Raw genomic sequence first — 19294 nt, 5'->3', positions numbered from 1 at the left:
TAATTCTGCATCCTGAAGAGTTCTGCTTCTTTTCCTCCTGACACTACTTAAGTTCAGTGCTCACTGTTTATTTTATTTTATTTTATTTTTGGCCTTGCCATGCTGTTTGCAGGATCTTAGTTCTCTGACCAGGGATTGAACCCGGGCCAGGGAAAGTGCCAAGTCCTAACCATTGGACTGCCAGGGAATTCCCTAGTTCAGTGCTCACTGTCCTGGCCTGGGTTATTACAGTGGGTTCCTAACTGGTTTCTTTGGACTTTCATGATCCGGCAATAGAGTGTAAGCTCCTTGAGGGCAGGCATTCCTATCTGTTCATGTAGATTCCCAGTGCCTAGGACAGCACCTGGCATATAGTGGGCATTCAGTGAGTATTTGTTGAGGAAATGTATGAGTAAAGGTCTGTTATCCGTCGTTCCAGCCTCCCTTCCCACATCGTGTCCGATCCTCACTCGGCAGCCCTGAGTGTTGAGATTTCTGAGTGAGTTAGGTCTTTGCCGTCTTGTCCCATCTGCCTGCACACGCTGGGCTCCCATGTACACACTGTTTAAGACTCGTCACCCACGGGAAGCTTTGTCTCCCGAGTCTTGGTTAATTAAGTACCTGTTCTCTGTGGTCCCACAGCATACCGTGCATGTCTCTAAAGTAGAGCTTACCTTGTTTTCTTCTATTTGTTGGTTTATGTTGACTGTGAGCTCTTTGAGGGCAGGGTTTTTGATTGTTCCATCTCTATTCCCAGCAACTGACCCATAAAGAACACTCCATAAAGTTTTTTTTAATGAATGCATGAAGTCTCTTTTTTTCCTGTAAAGATTTTATTTTTAAAATTTTTATTTATTTATTTATTTATTTATTTATTTATTTATTTATTTAGGGCTGTGTTGGGTCTTTGTTTCTGTGCGAGGGCCTTCTCTAGTTGCGGCAAGTGGGGGCCACTCTTCATTGCGGTGCGTGGGCCTCTCACTATCGCAGCCTCTCTTGTTGCAGAGCACAGTCTCCAGACGCGCAGGCTCAGCAATTGTGGCTCGTGGGCTTAGTCGCTCCGCAGAATGTGGGAATCTTCCCAGATCAGAGCTCGAACCCGTGTCCCCTGCATTGGCAGGCAGATTCTCAACAACTGCGCCACCAGGGAAGCCCCAAGATTTTATTTTTTAATTTTTTAAAATGTAGAGTATTTTGCTCATTCTTTTTCTGTTTTCTTTTTTTTAATTAGTTTTTATTGGAGTATAGTTGCTTGCATGGAATCTCTGTATCCCAACTGACATCACATCTTGTTCTTTCGGGCCACACAGGGCACTTCAAAGGTACTGCTAATTTTTTTTTTTTTTTAATATTTAATGACTTGACATGTTTGTATTTAATTATTTATTTTTGGCTGTGTTGGGTCTTCGTTTCTGTACGAGGGCTTTCTCTAGTTGTGGCAAGTGGGGGCCACTCTTCAACGCGGTGTACGGGCCTCTCACTGTCGCGGCCTGTCTTGTTGCGGAGCACAGGCTCCAGACGTTCAGGCTCAGTAGTTGTGGCTCACGGGCCTAGTTGCTCCGCGGCATGTGGGATCTTCCCAGACCAGGGCTCGAACCCGTGTCCCCTGCATTGGCAGGCAGATTCTCAACCACTGCGTCACCACGGAAGCCCGGTACTGGTAATGTTTTTAAAGCTGGTTAGTAAGTCCAATAATGTGCACTTTATTATTCTTTATCCCTTGTATATGGACATATATATCTTCTTTTGTATGTATGGAGTATTTTATTAAAATAACTAAAAAAATTATTTTTGGAGGACTGGCCCTATACCAGTTTCTGTACTGGACTTCAGGGACAAGAGATGTACAAACACAGAACCTACCCTCAAGCTGCTTATAGTCGAGAGAGAAGAAAAACTTGTGAACATGATATAGTGAGTTTTTACAAAGTGCTATGTGTAGTATCACAGAGGATAATGGAGAAAATCATGAAAGGCTTCACGGAGGAGCTATCTTTTGAGCTGAGGTGAAAGCATGTGTCCAGAGGCATGCAAGAGCAGTGCCTATTTCTGTGGAGTGGTTCTGTAAAACTGGACTCCAGGGTTCCTTAGGGTAGGATGGGAAATGGAAAGGCAAGTTGGTGAAGACCCCGACGGGCACACTGAACGATCTGCACATCGCATTCCTGTAGGTAGTAGGCAGCCATTGTGGTTCTGTAAGTGGGGAGTGATGTTTGGATTCATTCATCTCTCACCAAATACTGACACCTGAGTTCCTATCTGTTGCTACTTGGTCTGAGCCCATTCAGGTCCATCACTTTCTGCAAGAATACTGGGAAGCAGAGGGAGAGAGACGATCCCTTACAGGAGGGATACAGTAGGAAGGCTGAGTTGCCAAATACCGCATGGTGAGTAGGAGAAAGAACTCAAATTGGAACCCAGCTGTCTTCCCTCCCTGCTCATGCAGTCAGTTACTCTCCCTTGAGCTCCCCGTGTTGGGGCCATGCACTGGACCCTGGGGTAGACAAATCGTAAGTGACGAAGAGAAATGCCTCTACATTTCTGGGGAACTCCTAGTCTGAAGGTGCCGACTGCACACCTGAAGACATACAAAAGGCAGAGAAAGGAGGGGCTGGAAACTCTAGATACCCAGGTTAAGGGGTCCCATGAGGGACTGGGGGACTTCGTGGAGGAGGGGAGTGTGGAACAGGTTTGGGAAAGTAAGGCAGAACTGGGCTGGGGGGAAAGGAAGGAGGTGAAAATGACCCATGCAGTTTTGGAGGTGGGAAAGAACAAAACTTATGCTGCAGTCGTCGTAAGTGCTTTGAGTCTGGCAGTGTCTGTGTCAATGGCCTTGTGCAGCTACCCATGTGGCTCCTGCCGGTGTGTGTGCGGCTTTGCAGGGGCTGTGGGATGGCAGTAAAGGCCCTGGGTCCCTCTTTCTGTCGCCCTTCCTCCTCTTCTGCGCTAGGGGGGGCACCCTTCTAGAAGCAGGATGTCTGGGTTCCAGATTCTTCCCTCCCCAACCTCCCCCAGACATAAATCACAAGCGATTTCATTAAATGCACCTCCTGCTGGGGATGTTGGCTCATAATTCCTCTCTGATTAACCCCCACTACCCCGGCAAGTTTACAGGCCAAGAGAGGGAGGGGATAAGGGGGAGGGAAAAAGGAGGGATGGGGGGAATCCCAGGCCGGTGATGGATGCCTCTGTCAGCCCGGCTTGTATTTATTAATAGTCTTAATACGGGAAGCAATAAAGGAAGAGAGGGATTCTATTAATTAAATCATTGTTATAATTAACTTTCATTAAAGTAGGATCAATAAAGAGGAGTTGAGATGGAGAGAGGAGAGATCCATTATCTCTAATTTCCTTGGAAGGGATTCAGGGAACGTGATGGGGTTGCTAGGAGACAGCAACGTGAGGGAAGAAGGAAGGATGTAAGATGTCACCCAGGTGGGGCTGGAAGGGGGGTGGGCAGGAGGGTTTCAGGTGGATGGAGACAGGGGACGGTGGGAGTGGCCCACCCACAGGCCCTGAAGGTAATGGGGGTGGCTGATAAGGGAGCTATTGGGATGGAGACCAGGGAGCTGTAGGCACGGTTAATGCCAGGCATTGCTGAGAGTCTTGGTGAGCACGTGGGTCCTTTATACATGCTTTGTGATGGCTGTGTGTGTGTGTGTGTGTCTAGCCTGTGAAGCTGGTTAGAGTGGATGAATGTGTTTTTGTGATTGTGGAGTCTGCGTGTGCATATGGGTGTGTGAGGATGGCAAAAGAGGGAGAGAGGGAGGCAGGGCTGGCAGGAATTCAAATAATCTCTAGAGGTAGGAGGTTTAGGACATTTTTTACGAAGTGGATACTCAAAGGTGTGCACTCTTCATAGGAGTAATGCCTGTCCTTTGGCTCAAAGTACAGTGAAGGCTGTTTTGGAGAGTGAAGGTCTCAGCGGTGGAAACCTCCCCCCACTCCCAAGGCACTCACCTTGGCCCATCTGAGGTCCCTCACTGCCCTACCCCTGGGACTAAACCCTTCCCTCCCCCTCAGTTTGCTCCCTCCCGCACTGCAGTGTTCCCCGAGCCAGACCCCACCTGAGACAAAGGTTCCTCCCTCCTCTCTTCCCACTGGTGGCCAGCACACCAGGGGGCAAGATGGGAAAATACCCACAGGCTCCTCCCCAAGGCAGCGGGGGGGTCCCTTCCTCCCTCCCTCCCTCTTCCCTCCACTAAGGTCTAAGAAGCAGAGGTCTTGACCTTCTCTCATCTAGCCACACCTCATGATAAGAACACATTTTATTAGAATAGTTATACATATCATATAAATATATTTGTCCAGCTACAGCTAGGGAGAGGGATATGGGTGGGGGAAGCTCTTATTGCTGAGGGGGGACCTGGAGAGGGAGGGAGGGCTGGCAAGTGGGGACACCTGGGACCATTTGTTCTCCCATCCCTCACAGAAGGCACAAACACATCATTTCTTTCCATGTGAGGACCCTGGGGGGTGGTGGTAGGGAGGGACAGGAGATAAGAGTACAGAAAACCTCAAAAATACAAAAGAAACATCCAAACTTAGTATCTAATGGTATAGAAAAGGCTGGGCTCGGGTATGGAAGGCAGTGGGGCAAAAGGAGGAACCAGGGAAGTTCAGAACTGGTAGAGACCTAAAGGGGTCATGATGTCAATCCAGGCCCCAGGGAAAACTCAGGTAAACAAACACAGACCCCAAACAAGAGAGGGTGGGGTGCCCCAGGAATTGGCTTCGGGGCATCAGAGTGTGAGTGTGTGAGTGTGTGTGTGTGTGTGTGGTGGTGGTGGTGTAGTGGCTGGTGTGAGTGACAGAAGCAACCAGGGCCAGGAGGGGGTGATTTGATTCCCCCTGGAGAAGGCCTCCTCCATCCGGGTTCCTCCAAAACCACTTTCAGGGAGTAAATTCAGCCACTGCTTCCAAGAAGGAACCCCTGCCTGGACAGTAGAGCCAGGTAGGAGAGGATGAAGATGGAGAGCTTGGGATGGAATCACACGGGAGCGGGTCTCAGGCAACAGAATATCATGGAGCCGAGTGTGTTGGAAAAGAGGCATGAAACCTAAGTGTACGTCTATGCATGAGTGTGTGCATGTGTGTAAGTGTGTATTTGTGTGTGTACTGGGGGTGCGGGGGTGGGATCATTCAAAGGTGAAGGGGTCCTGGGTGCTGAAAAAGAAGTGTCCATCCACGTGGTCCTCCAGGGCATCCTTATCGCTCTCGGCTGGGAAGCGCTCCTTACAAATAGGACACTCCTTCCATGGGGGGGTGGTAGGGCCCCCAGTGCTGGCCTCTGACAAGGGACCCACCGCAAAGCCACTAAAGAGAGACAGAGGAGAAAGGAGAAGGTCAGTGTGCTCCACTGCCTTCTTGGCTTTTGGACCTCAGGGAGAGGGACCCACACATGTGGGCTCCCAGATGACCCTGTTCCTAATGCAGCACCCTGGTAGTTCCCTCTGCTAGCCTCTCATAGTATCCCTCTCCCCACAATACTGGAAGCCTTAGTTTCCCAGCTCCCCATGCCCTCTTTTCTTTAGTCCCTGCTGGTTTCTCTAGTACAGAGCCCATCCCCCAACCTCCTGCTCTCCTCCCTCCATCTCCGTCTGCTGCCTAATGAGGCTGAAAATGAGTCTGACATCGTCCTTCATCTTCCTGCTCCAGCCTGGAAGGATGACAGCATCACCCGCTCCCTGCCCTGAGCCCATCTCACATCCAGGCAAAGCGGGGGGCTGGATGATAAGATCACTCTTTCCCCCTGCCTTCCCCTCTTGAACTGTGGAAGAAAAGGGAGGGTAGGGGGGCAATCTGATACTTGAATTCCCCACCCAAAGGGTCCCCCAGGGAAGAGGGATAGCATCTAAGGGATGACCAGATGGATGCTGGACCCCAGTCTTCTTTCTGTTCCTGTCCCAAGGGACCCTGGTCACCTCTCTTCAATCCCTGACAGAGCCGAGGTACTTACCTGGTGGTTGGGGAAGGGGTAGGGGCAGGAGAGAGGGGATGCAGGGCAATTTGGGCTCCACGGAAGATGGTGCTGCTAGAACAACACAGAAGCCAGTTAAAGGCAGGGCCTCTGAGTGCGCACGTGCATTGATAGGCACCAGTGATTTGGAGTGGTGGGTCATTTTCTGTGTCAGTACAACTATACCTCCTTTTCTTGGTTGGGGCCAAGAAGAGGGAGGTTGGGGGAAGGGCATGAGGACTGTTCACCTGTATGCCCTATCCACGGGCATCCTCCCACCTCCCTCCTGTCCTCCCCCTTTGGCACTCACCTGGCCATGTCATAGAAGGCATTGCCCAGTTCTGGAAGTAGCAGGTTGGCCTCCTCACCACCACTCTGCACAGCTGCCATCAGGACTGACTTCTCATCTTCAGCCTCCTGGGCACCAAAGGGATAGGGCTGAGTTTTGGGGTAGTGTCCCCAGACGGGGGAGCAGCACACTGGGACAGGTAAGGGAAGTCTAGGCCGGGACTGTTAACAGAGAGTTGTCGTAAGAGTGGAGCAGAAGTGTTTTGATGAGGGCTGGTGCACAGGAAGAGAACGGGTGTGGGGAGGAGGGGCCGGCAGCACTGAGGCTACTGGGTCAGACTGGGTTTTGGGGTGGTGTCCACCTGGTGGCCCTGAAGAGAGCCTGGGCCTGCCTGCTCTCCCCCAAGAGAAAAGAGAGCCCTGTATGGCTAAGACTCCCTGCTCTGGAGGCTGGGCCACTTGGGGTTGGTCCTACCTCTTGTCCCTGACCCTGCCCCATCTCCCCTCTGTGCTCACAGAGTCAGAGCTACTGTCCTCAGCTGGTCCTGAGAAGTGGGGCGCGATGGGAGCCGGCTGGCTGATGACAACTAGGGGAGAAGCCTCTCGTGGCCCTGTGGCAGGGGAGACGCCCAGGTCTCCACGCTCACACAGACCATAGGGCGGGAGCCTCATGTCTTCTGGAGACTCATCCTCTGAGTCTGTCAGAGCCGCTGGGCAGCCTGCAGGTGAGGGAGCGGGCGGAGAAGAAAGAAGGAAGCATTGTTAGAGGGTGGATCAGCTCTGGCTTCTCTGGATGAGGGATACAGTTAAGCTAATCAGGGGCCAGGGTCTGGGAAGGAAAAAGGCAAAACACAGAGGGCAGAGGCAGCTCCCAGAGGGGTCACGTGGAGCTTTCCCAACACAGGGAGGGAGAGCGGGGAAGAGGTGTCCCAAGACTGAGGGTGTACAGACGCAGCCCTGCAGCGGCCTCCTCATCCTCTGTGGCAGGGTCCTCATTCCACTTCTCGTCTGCCACCTTCTCCAGGCGGGCCTCCAGCTTTCTCATGTACTCTAGCAGTTCCTGGACGTGGGGAGGAAAGACGTGTGAGAGGCTGGGAAGATGCGAACCGTGCAGCCCTGCACAGCCTTCCCTCGCGTCCAGGATGAACTCTGAGCGCCTCAGGATTAGACGCTTTTGCCAAAGCGGGGGGCAGTTTAAGGCAGATCCTCCCCCAACAGGCCCCAGCCCTCCTTCACCCCTTCTTCTCCCAGCAACCCTCCCCTGTCCTGCCAAGGCGGCTAATAAGAGGAGCCATAGTCCCATTTTTAGCCTCAGGGCCCTCTTCACAGATGCCAGTTTCTAAGCCAAGAAGTGACAAGAAACAAAGTTTCCAGCCCTCAAGTCCTCCGCTGGGGCCTCCAGGGGGCTGGCTTATGGCTTCTCACCTGCTTCTCCTCCTGCAGCTGCTCCTTTTCCTTCTGGAGCACGCGCAGGGCTGACCGCAGCTCCGCCAGCTCCCGCCTACTCTCTGACAACTGCACCTGAGCAGAAAGGGCCAGAGGGTATCTGAAGCCTAGAAGGTACCTCCCAGAACCTGGGCTCTGACCTGGACACAACAATCTAGAACCACGACTCTCCGTGCCTTCACTCCTCTCTTGCCCTGACACACAGGAGGCCCCGACACTCTGACACTCTTCTTCCATGAGTCCCTTGTCTTGGCCGCAGGAGACTCACCTGAGTCCTAGTCTCTGTCTCCCAAGTAGGGACCGGGATGACTGCCTCTGGGCTGGGGTGCAGAGGGCTTGGTCATAGCAGGGGGCACTCTAGAATTCTCCTAAGTCATCCCTACTGGGCCCAGAATGTGTGCCGAGAGCAGAAAGGGACATGGCATGCTTCAAACCAACGAGGGCTGGGGGGCATGCAAGTGGGATGCTACCCAACAGAGAAGTGAGTGCCTAGAACTTCTGAGCCCACAGCCAAGACAGAGGGAAGGGGCACTGATGCCTCCGGAGGCCCGGGCCCGGGACTCTCGGATGGCCGGGCGCCTCACCAGGCTAGAGTCCTTTTCCTGGGCCAGTTCAGTCTTGAACACTTGGTTCTGGGTCTTCTCCTCCTGTACTGCCTTTTCCAGTCGAAGTATCTCTGCACTCAGCTTTAGGATCTTGTCCTTCTCGGCCTGGGAGACGCCGAAAAGGAAAACGGGAGGGTAAAGGAAATGGGATGCCACTGGCAACAGCACCATTCCTCACTGTGTCTCTTCTTTATTTAACTGAATATTTTGGAGTGATTTCCCCTTCTTGCCTTCCTCATCCCCTGTACCCCCGAATGGAGGAAGGCCCCTGACAGCACGGCGCCTTGCTGATCAGGGATGGGTATCATGGCAGGGCCGGCGCCTAGGACGGTAAATGTTTCTCAATCAAGATGGTAACCAAGACAGGTGCTACAGAGATCCGGATCTAGACACTCTGCTCAGGGAGGGGCCACACCTGGACAGCGACTGTACCTCCCCCACAGCCCCTCCCCACCCGTAAGTCCTCTAAGGTTCTCACCCCCGTCTCTCTCCTCCCAGGGGATCTGACCACACAGAGGTGTGGGCAGTAGCAGCCAGGAGCCTGCAGGTCCCCCCATCCCTCTACCTCCACACTCTGCAGCAGCCCCGCCCGCTCCTTGCTCCACTGGCTTTTTTCCTCCTTCAAGTGCAGACTGAGCTCAGCCAGCCTGCCGTTGACTCCGGCCACTTCCAGGCGGCTGCGGTGCAGCTCGGCTATGGTGCGGTCTCTGGCTCCCGCTGCGCTGGCCAGCTCCTCCCCAAGAAGGGCGGCTTTCTGCTGGCTCGAGGCTGCAAGCTCCTGGGCCCCTCGAAGCTGCTCCTTCAGGGGCTCCAGCTCAGCCTCAGGAGAAAGGAGGAGACGGAATCAGGGCTCCCAGTGAGTCACTTGTGAGCCCGGAAGGTAACTAGGCTCCCTCCACTCCCCGACCGCATCAGGACTCAGGATTGGGTTGTTCAGTCTTGAGCCATGTCTTTCCCCCCTACTTGTCTACAACCAGCCCTGGAACATTTTCCACCCCCTGCTGCCGAGGGGCTTCACTCACCACCCGCTGCTGGGCCTGGCCGAGGGTGCCCTTCATCTGGGCCATCCTGTCCTTAAGTCGCTGGGCCTGAGCACTCTGCTCCTCCTGCCGGCCCCTGGCCTCCTGCAGCTCCAAATTCAAGCGACAGTTCTCCTGCTGTGCCGCCTGGAGCTCAGCCTGATGGCGGCAAAGAGCACGTAAGGAAAGGGGATACATATTGGGGTGGCCATGGAGGTGGACCTCTGTGATGAGAGAAGCCAAGGTTCCACCCCTCAGATTTAACACAAACTCAAGCATTCAACCCTGGCCAGCCCCAGCCCTTCCTGGGTTCTCAGTGCAAAGCGTCTCAATCCTGAGCAAGCCGTCTCCAGTGGCACGGCCTGCGGTCTTCCCCTGCCCCATGTCTGCTTCCCCGCTCTTCCTTTTCAATCAAAACTCAGTCTGGATGTCCTGCAGGCCTCTCACACTCGGCATATTCTACCTCCCACTCCACCCCCGTACTTGCCACTCTTGTTTCTGTCCATGGCACTAACTACTTCTCAAGTCACTTGGGCTGGATACCTCAGTGCCACGTGTGGTTCTGTTCTCTCCCTAGTGGCCCACAGGATGGATGCTTCTCCATCCTCCATCTTGTTCACAGCCATTTTCTCTTTTCTACTGTTACCACGACCACATTAGCTCAGGCTCTGGTCATTTCTTGCTTGGACTACTGAATAATCTCACAACTAGCTCATTTTCCACAAGGTAATCAGATTAATAATGTTTTTTTTTTTTCTCCCGGCCACGCCACGTGGCTTGTGGGATCTTAGTTCCCTGACCAGGGATTGAACCCAGGCCCTCAGCAGGGAAAGCTCAGAGTCCTAACCACTGGACTGCACTGGACCGGAATTCCCAGATTAATCTTCTTTAAGAACATTCTTTAAGTACGTGTCCCCCACTTGAAAATCATCAATGCCTCTCACTGCTTACAGAATAAAGACTAAACTCAAGAACCTCTACAATCTGACCTAGGCCTTACCTCAAACTCTTTACCCACACATTCAACTGCTCTGAGTGTCCCGGACTCTAAGCCTTTGCTCATGTTTTTTTGGGTTGTTTTTTAGAATTTATTTATTTTTTATTTATGTGTTTACTTATGTATTTATTTACGGCTGCATTGGGTCTTCGTTGCTGTGCGTGGGGTTTCTCTAGTTGCAGTGAGCGGGGGCTACTCTTCGTTGTGGTGCGTGGGCTTCTCATTGCGGTGGCTTCTCTTGTTGCAGAGCACGGGCTCTAGGTGCTTGGGCTTCAGTAGCTGTGGAGCGAGGGCTCAGTAGTTGTGGTTTGCGGGCTCTAGAGCGCAGGCTCAGTAGTTGTGGCTCACGGGCTGAGATGCTCCGCGGCACGTGGGATCTTCCCGGACCAGGTCTCGAACCTGTGTCCCCTGCATTGGCAGGCGGATTCTTAACCACTGTGCCACCAGGGAAGCCCCTCATGTGTTCCTCTGTTCCTAGAATGGCCTCCCTCTCATCTCTGTCCACTCAAATTCTACCTACTCTTCACTGCTGAGCAAATGGTTTTCAGACCATCTCCCATAGAAGCCTAGGGTTCTGATGAAGCCATTTAGAAGCTGAAATATTTGATTTCAACTTCTGCCAAATTATGGAAAATTATGTTGAAAAACAATGCACAAACTCACAAGTTAGCACACTGGAGATCATCAAGCACTGATATGTGCTTCCAGGTTAATTCATTTTTGTGCAAAGCTCAGAAGAAAGTTTCAATTGTATTTTCTATTGACGTGGAGAGCAAACTGAGATGGCAAGGTAGAAGCTTAAAAATTATCATTTGCACCTGCTTGTGCGTGAGACTCAAGGTGTTCTCAATACTGTACAACCACGACACAATACAGAAACATATTAGCTGCTGAGGCTGACAAAACAGTCATCCATAACCTCCAATTTCCAAGTTTGGTATCCATCAAAATATCTAATTGCTTTCATTGCTTTATAAGTAAATGTTATACATTTGAATTTATAAAAGTAAATTTATAGTACAGCACTGGATGGATAATTGAGAAAGCAAACCAACTCTGAGCCCTTACCTCGCTTTGCTCCTTGTCTGCCTGCACTTCCTTCAGCTGCCCAAGGAGCTTCTCTTGTTCCCGAGTCAGGGCCTTCACCGTGTCTCTAACCCTGTGAGTGGTGGATGCAATGTCAGAAGACCGACTGGTCATCAGAGAAGGAACAAAGACTCAGACTTCTGTCTTGAGCCCTTCTGCTGGGGCTCCTCTAGCCCAGACCTCCACTTCTCTCTGGGATGCCCAAATCCCCAAACCAAGACGATCCAGTTCTAAGCCCCAAGTACCCAAGATTCCTAGTTTTAGAGCACAATATGGAAATAAACAGTTGTTCTTTTCTCTTTATGTATCACTTTAAGGGATGTTCTGCTGATGGCTTCCCAGTTGTTTGCACTGAATCAAGAGACCGGAATTCAGTCTTTTCTAGACAAGGGGCAGTCATTATTGACGATAAACTTTTGATCTAGGTCAGAAGTCGGCACATGTTATCTGTAAAGGGCCTGACAGTAAATATTTTAGGCTCTGCAGGCCATGTGGACTTCTGTGGCAACCTCTCAACGCTGCCACTGGAGTGTGGAAGCAGCCATGGACAATATGTAAATGAATGAGTATGGCAGTAAAACTTTATTTATGAACACTGGAATTTGAATTTCATATGATTTTCACATGTCACAAAATATTACTCTTCTTTTGTTTTTCAACCATTAAAAATTGTCAAAACCATTCTTACCTTGTGGGCTGTACAAAACCACGTGCGTGGCAGGCTGGATTTGGCATGTGGGCCACAGTTTGCTGACCCCTGGTCTACACAGTCCCTGATCTTTTCCAGATGCTCGGTTTGATCCCAATTTTTCTATCCCATGATTTAGAACCTAGACATTTAGTATCTCCCTAGGGCAAGACTAACATATCCTGGACTGAAGAAGCCTTAGTGATCAACTCACTTTTTACTCTGGGTCTTGGATAGCCTGCCTCTTCCCTTTAAAGAGTTTTTCTAAAAATATCAAATCTACCAGTACTGAATGAAAGAAACTTAATTATGTCATTTGATGAAAGAAGTGTTTCTCCTGGTGAAAATCTGAAGGACAGGCATGGGAGGTGGTCAATATTCGTGCTATTTGGTGGAAAGAATAGTCGTCTGGCAGAAGAAAGAAATTTATTCTATGTGGCTCCAGAGGTCTAAACCAGGACCAAGGAATGAAAGTTATAGGAGGGTAAATACAACACAAGAGATACAAAAATGACAGCTGTCTGATATTGAAAGAGGCTGCCTTCTGAGGTAGTGATCTTCCCTCACATACCCTCTGAAATACTTTACATTCCTCCCAATGCTAAGATTCTATGATTGTACCTTTTTTTCAGGGCAGAGATCCCATAACATTTCTGGATCACCAGTTCTAACATATCCTAATAGTGAGAACAGAGTCTAATCTTATGCTTTGCTGAGGTAAAATCTGAAATCCATCCTCTCTTGCCTGGACCCTCCTATCCATTCTCTTCTTCCAAATCCTACACTCCTAGCTCCTGCTTTGCCTTTGCTGCACAATAAATGGTAATGATGATTATTTCCGAAGGTGAGGAATACAGAATAGGTTAGGAAAGATGGAAGCGAGCTTGGCAGAAAAATTACCCCCAGTAATTGGAATACCCTGAGTGAGGTTGAGAAGGGAAAGAGAAACCATGTGAGATGGAGAGCAGGTCTTGCCTACCTGACACGGGAGGCTGGGGTTCGAGGGCCACAGGAAGCAAAGGGAAGTAATGGGGGTAGAGGGGTCCCCTCACCTGTCCAGCTCCACCTCTTTCGTCAGCACCTTCTCACTGATAGTCTGGATGTCATCTTCCAGCTCCAGGATGCGGGCCACGTGGTCTCCCTGTTGCCGGCTCAGGATGTCCCTCTCTTCCGTGAGCTCCCCGTGGGACCGGGAAAGCCCCTGGAATTAAGGTTCCCCAAGAAGAAGAGGGAAGCTGAGATTCATCTCTCAAAGAGTGCAGTAAAGGCTTAGGAGGAGAATTCCTAAGTTTGACTATCCACCCTTCTACCCGGTCACCTTCCTTGATGAAGAAACTGTAAGGGAACATCCCCTTCCCGGTGAAGACGGCCACCTCCACCCTAACTCAGCACTCCTGTGTTCAGAGAACTGAGGCTCACTACAAATTTGGGACGTGTCTCCCATCATATCCAGTTTAATACTACTTGTGACCCCCTAAACCTATATCTTAGATGCCAGAACCATCTTAATAGCCCATTAACGTTTCCCCTTTACTGTCTTCACTGGGTTCAGATTTTGGACCCCAGGCGAAGCAGGCAGGCCCCTCCCCGCAGCAGCCCTACTCCCACCTTGTACTGCTCCTCCAGCTCCACGTGCTCCCGCCTGGCGGTTGCCAGAGCCTTCTCGAGCTCCTGTACTCGGCTCCTCAGCTCTGTCACCTGCCCCTCCAGCTGCAGCTTCAGCTGCATCAGGTCATTCCTCTCTTGCTGGCTCTCATCCAGCTGGTTCTACAGGGGACGGGATGAGAAGGGGAGTCTGCCTGTGAAGTGCCCATTCCAAGGTCCCATCCCCACCGCTCTGCAGATGCATGTCAGGGCTGGGAAGTTACATCAGTACAGGCTATAAAGAGGCAAGTCAGGGGAGGCTTGGTGTGCTACTGAACCCTGCCCATCACCCATCAGACACACCAGCTCCAGGCACTCTTAACTGCCCACCCCTCTTATCTTTTCCCCGCTGAGGCCTGGTCCCTCCTTTGCCCAGCAATTGCAGGAACCCCTTGTCTGGCAGAAGTCTTTCTCAATCCACACGGACAAAGGGGATGGTTCCCCTAATTTTACCCTATCTGTTCTGGAGTCAGACAGATGTGGGTTTAAATCTCCAATACAGTTTTTACTAGCTAGGTGACTTTGAACAAGTTACTTAACTTCTCTGAGTCTCTCTCCTCATCTGTAATGTGATTCCTTAGCCTGGGTTGTTTTAAGGTTTAAATGAGAACAATGAATGTAAAAACAGAACATGGGTAGGAGATCACCCACCTCCGACTTATGTAAGATATAAACATCTTCCTATTCTTGTATTGATTCCATATGTTTAGAGGGTTCCACAGGGCAGGAGTTTGTGTAAATCACAAACTACTCATTCCCACCTGTTGAGCTTTCCTCAGGCCTGTCCTCTTGTCTGGGGAATGTACTTCCTCCCCACCTGGTCCTGTCCTTCACCTTCCTTCAGGAAGTCTTCTTTGCTAACATCTGCCTCCACTCCCTAATTCTTCTCTATTTGGTCCAACAGAAAAATAATACAAGCTACATAAATAATTTAAAATTTTCTAGTAGACACTTAAGAAAAATAGTATGAAGCAGATGGAATTCATTTATCTAACCCAGTCAATCCAAAATGTTATCATTTCAACATGTAATCAATATAAACAATTATTGAGATCTTTTACATTCTTTGTGTGTGTGTTTGTGTGTGTGTGTGTGTGTTTTGGCTGCGCCACGCAGCTTGTGTGAACCCAGGTCCTTGGCAGTGAGAGAGTCCTAACCAGTACACCGCCAGGGAATTCCCTACATTCATTTTTTAAATACTAAGTCTTCAAATCCGGTGTGTATCTTATCCATACAGAACACCTCAGTTTAGACCACTCACATTTCAAGTGCTCAAGAGCCACATGTGGGTAGTGGCTGCACAGGTCTGGGGCCCTACTGATCTGCTCTCACTCCTCACTTGCCCTGGAAGTGGGTCTCATCCTCCCCTTCCTTGCAATGTTCCTTCCCCACGTGGCCTCCCTCTACCCTTTGCATGTTCTTCTAGTGCCTAGGGAAGGCTCCTGGAGAAGGAAGGCTCAAAAAATTCTTAGGAAATCTTGAGTGACGTTGGCCTGTGGGTGGCTTGCTTTCCTACCCTATGTGTCCGTGTCTGTCTGTGTCAGACTGAGACTTTCCTGTAGGCAAGGCTTTGTATAACTCCCAGTGAGGTCTGTAGTTGAGGCTACAGCGAGGGGAGGGTGAAGCGGGAAGGGGCCCCTTGCAATGTTATCCTCCGGCGCCCTCGCCCACGAGCAGCTCTGTTGCTCTGCTCTCACCTGCAGCACAGTTGCCTTGGGAACAACCAGCAGGATGTCAGAGCCGCCGTCAGTCTCCTCCAGGGTCACCAGTTCATCCATGGGCCGTGGCTCTCGGAACTGGAAAGGGGGGCTCTGCCCACACACCCGGCCCTGGCGGTTCACGTACCGGAACTGGTAGAGCTGGGCTCCGGGTTTGGGCAGGTAGCTGGCTGTGGGGAAGAAGTACAGACCCAGGACCCCAATATGATCCCAGGCCCTCAAGTGCTCAGCAGGTCCCCCTTCCCCTTGATGTGTCTTATTATCCATTGTCTTTGGCCCCAGCCCCTTGTTACCTGTTCTATAGACTGTTTTCTCTCCTCTCCACCTCCCACAGGCTATTTCTGATCCCTGGGATACTCTTCTCCCTCCTTTCTGCCTAGCCTTCTCTTTCCTCTCTTTCCCAAACCTACCCTCCCTAATAATAATAATAATAATAATAACAACAACAACAACAATGCTAGTTACCATTTTTTGAGTACCCATTATGTACCAGGCACTTTGCTAACAGCTTTATCTGTATCATTTAAAATTTTCATATTGTCCCTGTAAGCCAGGCATCCCCTTTTACTGTTAAGATAACAGACACAGAGAGGGTAAATAATTTGCCCAAGGTCAAACAGCTTGTAAGTAATTAGAGCTGAGATTTGAACCCGGGTCTTTCAAAATCTAATGACCATCTTCTTGTTAATATATGAAGCCACTTTTCCCTCTTCCCTACCCCCTAGTCCCACAAGAAGGGTTCCTCCTTTTTTGGTAAGAGGCAGGACTAGCGGCCCTTTTACAGTTCCTTTCTTGTCTGAATCCCTGATTCTTTGAAAATCCCATGATTCTGTATCTGCTGAGACCACTACCCTCTTCCAAACCTCCATCCCCTTGACTCCTCCTTCCCGGTTTTCCCTCTTCCCTTGTACCTTGGAACTGGACACTGGCATGGATGGGGGAACCATCAGTTGCACTTTCAGGCACCGAAGACCACACAAACGTGTGGTAATCCCGGACACAGGCAGCCTCCACCTGTCAAAGCCCACGGTGGGAGAGGGGTATAGTGAGGCAACTACCAGCTCCGGAAGGTGGAAAAGGCTGAGGGATTGAACCAGGGGTGGGTAGGATGGTGTTGCAGTGGCAAGGATGTTGAGAGACAGGGAAAGTGGAGGGATGCTAGTGTGTCAGGAGAGAGCAAGGCTAAGATGGGAAGATGGGCTTTGCTTACACACATGGCCTTGTCATCTGTGACATCTTTCTCCCTTTCTCCTTTGGTTCAGAAACCAAATCATTCCCCTTATTCCAGACAACCCATGGCCCGTAAGGCTGAGCCAAAAGGGGGTCCAGGGATACCTTGAAGATGCCAATCCAGTCGCTGGCACTGGGCACAGTGCCTGGGGGGAGCGTATAGTGACACTCCACCTTGGTGTTGGGGATGTAGGTCCGGGCTACATTCAGAAAGTTGACTCCACCCCGGGATGGTGCCCGGCTTAGCGATGATTCTTCCATTCTGGCCCTGAGATGGCTGCCTTCCTATGAAACGAAGATTGAATATCCTGAAGTCTCTCCCCCTCTGCCTCTCTGCCCCCCAACTCTGTCCCCACCCATAGCCCCTACTCCTGGAGATGAAGGCGTATCTGGTTTCCAGCCCCTGAGGATTATAGGACCCTTTAAAGGTATCAATCTTAGTCTCTAGGGCATAGGTCTGGCCTTCTGGGTCACTACCCATCCTGTCTCACACTGTACCCTCTGAGTCACAGACTCTCCCTAGAGGTAAGAGCTCTCTAATTTCTGCTCCCTTTTCACAGCTCCATTGACCAAGCCTCAGTCTCCCAGGCTCGGCCTCCTGCAGTCCCTCCTTTTCCATCTCTTAATAGCCTTGACCATTCCAAATTCTTCAGCCTCCATCTCCCCACCCCATCCCCTATATCTTCTGGCTCTTGAATTCAACATCCAACTGAGGCGGGGGGCCCCCTCATTCTGAGCAGGCCTCCTTGCCCACTCCAGCTATACCCAGGAATGACTTAGGACACCTGAAAACAGCAACTCTCTCTGAAAGTAACGAGTGAGTCTTTGGAGCTGGAATATGGCTGGGGGTGCGAAGAGACCAATCTTCAAGCCCCTGAACTCTCACCCTCTGTCCCCGTCTCTCAGCTGTCTTCCGCCATGAGCAAAAAAAAAAAAGCCCGCACTCTCATCCAAGAGACAAAGGGAAAGGGAGGATAAAAGGAAAGATAGGTTCTGTCCCTCACTCATTCCTCCAGGAAGTCAAGAATTCTGGAGGCGGCTGCTTCAAGGGTGGAGTGAAACACTCAGCAGGAACATGGTGCTGCGGGGAGATGGAATGTGGGGGCCTGGAGCCAGGAAAGCCCCACCCCCGGGTAGGGACAGCCTGGAAGTAAGGGGCCCTGGGAAGGGAAATGTACACATAATGTTGAGAGAAGGAGAAATAGTTCAAAAAGAACCTCATATTCTTCTCTTCAGGTCTTGCCAGGAGCAGGGCTAGAAACCTACTGGTTTGACGGTTCGTTAACCCATCGCTAGTATTCCCCTCCCCCCACCCCCCATTTTCTCTGCTCCCCTTAGCCTCAATTCTAAGTGCCTGAACCCTTCCATCTGCTTGGATTGGTAGTTGGAGGCATGTTATAGGATGGGATTAAGACGAAGTGTTCCAAGTTAGGTGGGGAGAGTTCAATGGAAAATATGAGGCTAGAGTGAGGAAAGATAACAACAGTCAAGAGAACTCCTAAGCCCAGGGCTGTGAGATGGCCCTTGTCATCTCTCATCTCCAGCCCACTGAGCTTTGTCCTGTGTCAGTCACAGTAATGCACGTCCAATCAACCATGGCCCCTAGTCATGTGCACGCCCCCAAACATCACAAACCCACACCAGGCTGAAGCCAGGTGGGTAGGGACTTTAAAAGAGGACAGAAAATCAGTAAAGAAGGGAAGGTGGGCCAGCTCTACAAAAAGGAGCTACTTCTCCCTCCAAGATAGAGACTGAATTGACGACAAGAAGTTTCTCTGAATTTTCATCTCTCTGAAAAATCCCTAGTTAAAACTAGTCCATGTTTTTTTCCAAATACAATTCTTCTGGCTTTCTAAGAGGGGGTGAACTGTCCTCAAAGACATTGTCCTGGGGAGCCCAACTATTCCCCACAAACAAAATTCAGAAAAGCTGGAAATATCCCCCAGGCCTGAATGAGAGCTCTGGGCAACTAAGGTGTATATGTGTAGCCAGATTCAGGTGTTTGCATGGGGCGGGGAGGGGGGTGTCCCCATCCCCCCCACGCTGTAGGACTCTAGAGTTCTTTGACTCTACACCTTGGAAGGTTCCCCCCCCACCCCCGCCAAGGGATTCAGCGTGGTAAAGGCCTTTGGATTGGTGGCGGGGCGCGGGGGTTGGCGGTTTGGGGGATTAGGGGTAAGGGAAGGATTGTGGGGTCAAGTCTTGCCGGGCCGAGGACGAGCAGACTTCAGCCTCCCTCACAACTCCCTTAGGCCTATCAAGCTTTATAGAGAAGGACTGAGAGGGAGGCGAGAACAGTCAGGGGGCAGCCCCTGATCAGGGCCCCCTTGAGACCAAGAACTCCCGAAACAGGGGGGTGGCTTCTCCAGTACGGAAAGTGTTAGCACCCAAACGCTCCTGCTTCCCCCTTCTACGGTTCCCTTAGATTATCCTTTCACAGACTGGAAAGTGGGGGGATCCCCCATAAGATCGCCCCCAAATTAGGCCAAGTTTCTTACCCCACAGACGGATCAGCTGTCCCCTCACCTTTCACCAACAACAAAAACAGCACTCGGCTCCGAGAGGGGGAGGGAGACGGGTGGGCGCGAAGGCTTCTGGGATTTGTGGTTCCTCCGCGCGTTTTCTTTCAGTGAGC

At 50.9% G+C, this 19294-nt stretch overlaps 1 protein-coding gene and 1 long non-coding RNA gene across 2 annotated transcripts in view; one reads left to right on the top strand and one right to left on the bottom strand.

The window, feature by feature from the left end:
• Positions 1-19294, top strand: part of LOC130709214 (uncharacterized) — a 152957-nt gene that overhangs the window by 24651 nt on the left and 109012 nt on the right. The gene's annotated exons all lie outside the window — the stretch shown is intronic.
• CALCOCO1 (calcium binding and coiled-coil domain 1) lies at positions 4230-19286 on the bottom strand. Its single transcript, XM_007179483.2, has 15 exons — positions 19158-19286; positions 16765-16944; positions 16341-16443; positions 15409-15599; positions 13676-13834; positions 13120-13268; positions 11362-11452; positions 9300-9455; positions 8843-9097; positions 8257-8382; positions 7652-7747; positions 7178-7286; positions 6743-6945; positions 6249-6355; positions 4230-5295 (listed from the first exon to the last, which is right to left on the bottom strand). The coding sequence occupies exons 2-15, from the start codon at positions 16918-16920 to the stop codon at positions 5118-5120; spliced, it is 2079 nt and encodes a 692-aa protein (XP_007179545.1). The 5' UTR covers positions 16921-16944; positions 19158-19286; the 3' UTR covers positions 4230-5117.

Source organism: Balaenoptera acutorostrata, chromosome 11, assembly GCF_949987535.1.
Source record: "Balaenoptera acutorostrata chromosome 11, mBalAcu1.1, whole genome shotgun sequence".
Taxonomy (NCBI): Eukaryota; Metazoa; Chordata; class Mammalia; order Artiodactyla; family Balaenopteridae; genus Balaenoptera; species Balaenoptera acutorostrata.
This window is presented reverse-complemented; position numbering and strand designations above follow the sequence as displayed.

What these genes read in the sequence shown, in the direction of transcription:
- CALCOCO1 (XM_007179483.2), bottom strand. Translation starts at nt 16,920, where the DNA reads ATGGAAGAATCATCGCTAAGCCGGGCACCATCCCGGGGTGGAGTCAAC. An exon ending in AGCTGCAGGAGGAGAAGCAG is followed by an intron (nt 7,287 to 7,651) that starts GTGAGAAGCCAT and finishes CCCCACGTCCAG; the next exon opens with GAACTGCTAGAGTACATGAG. An exon ending in AGGACAGTAGCTCTGACTCT is followed by an intron (nt 6,356 to 6,742) that starts GTGAGCACAGAG and finishes TTTGGTGCCCAG; the next exon opens with GAGGCTGAAGATGAGAAGTC.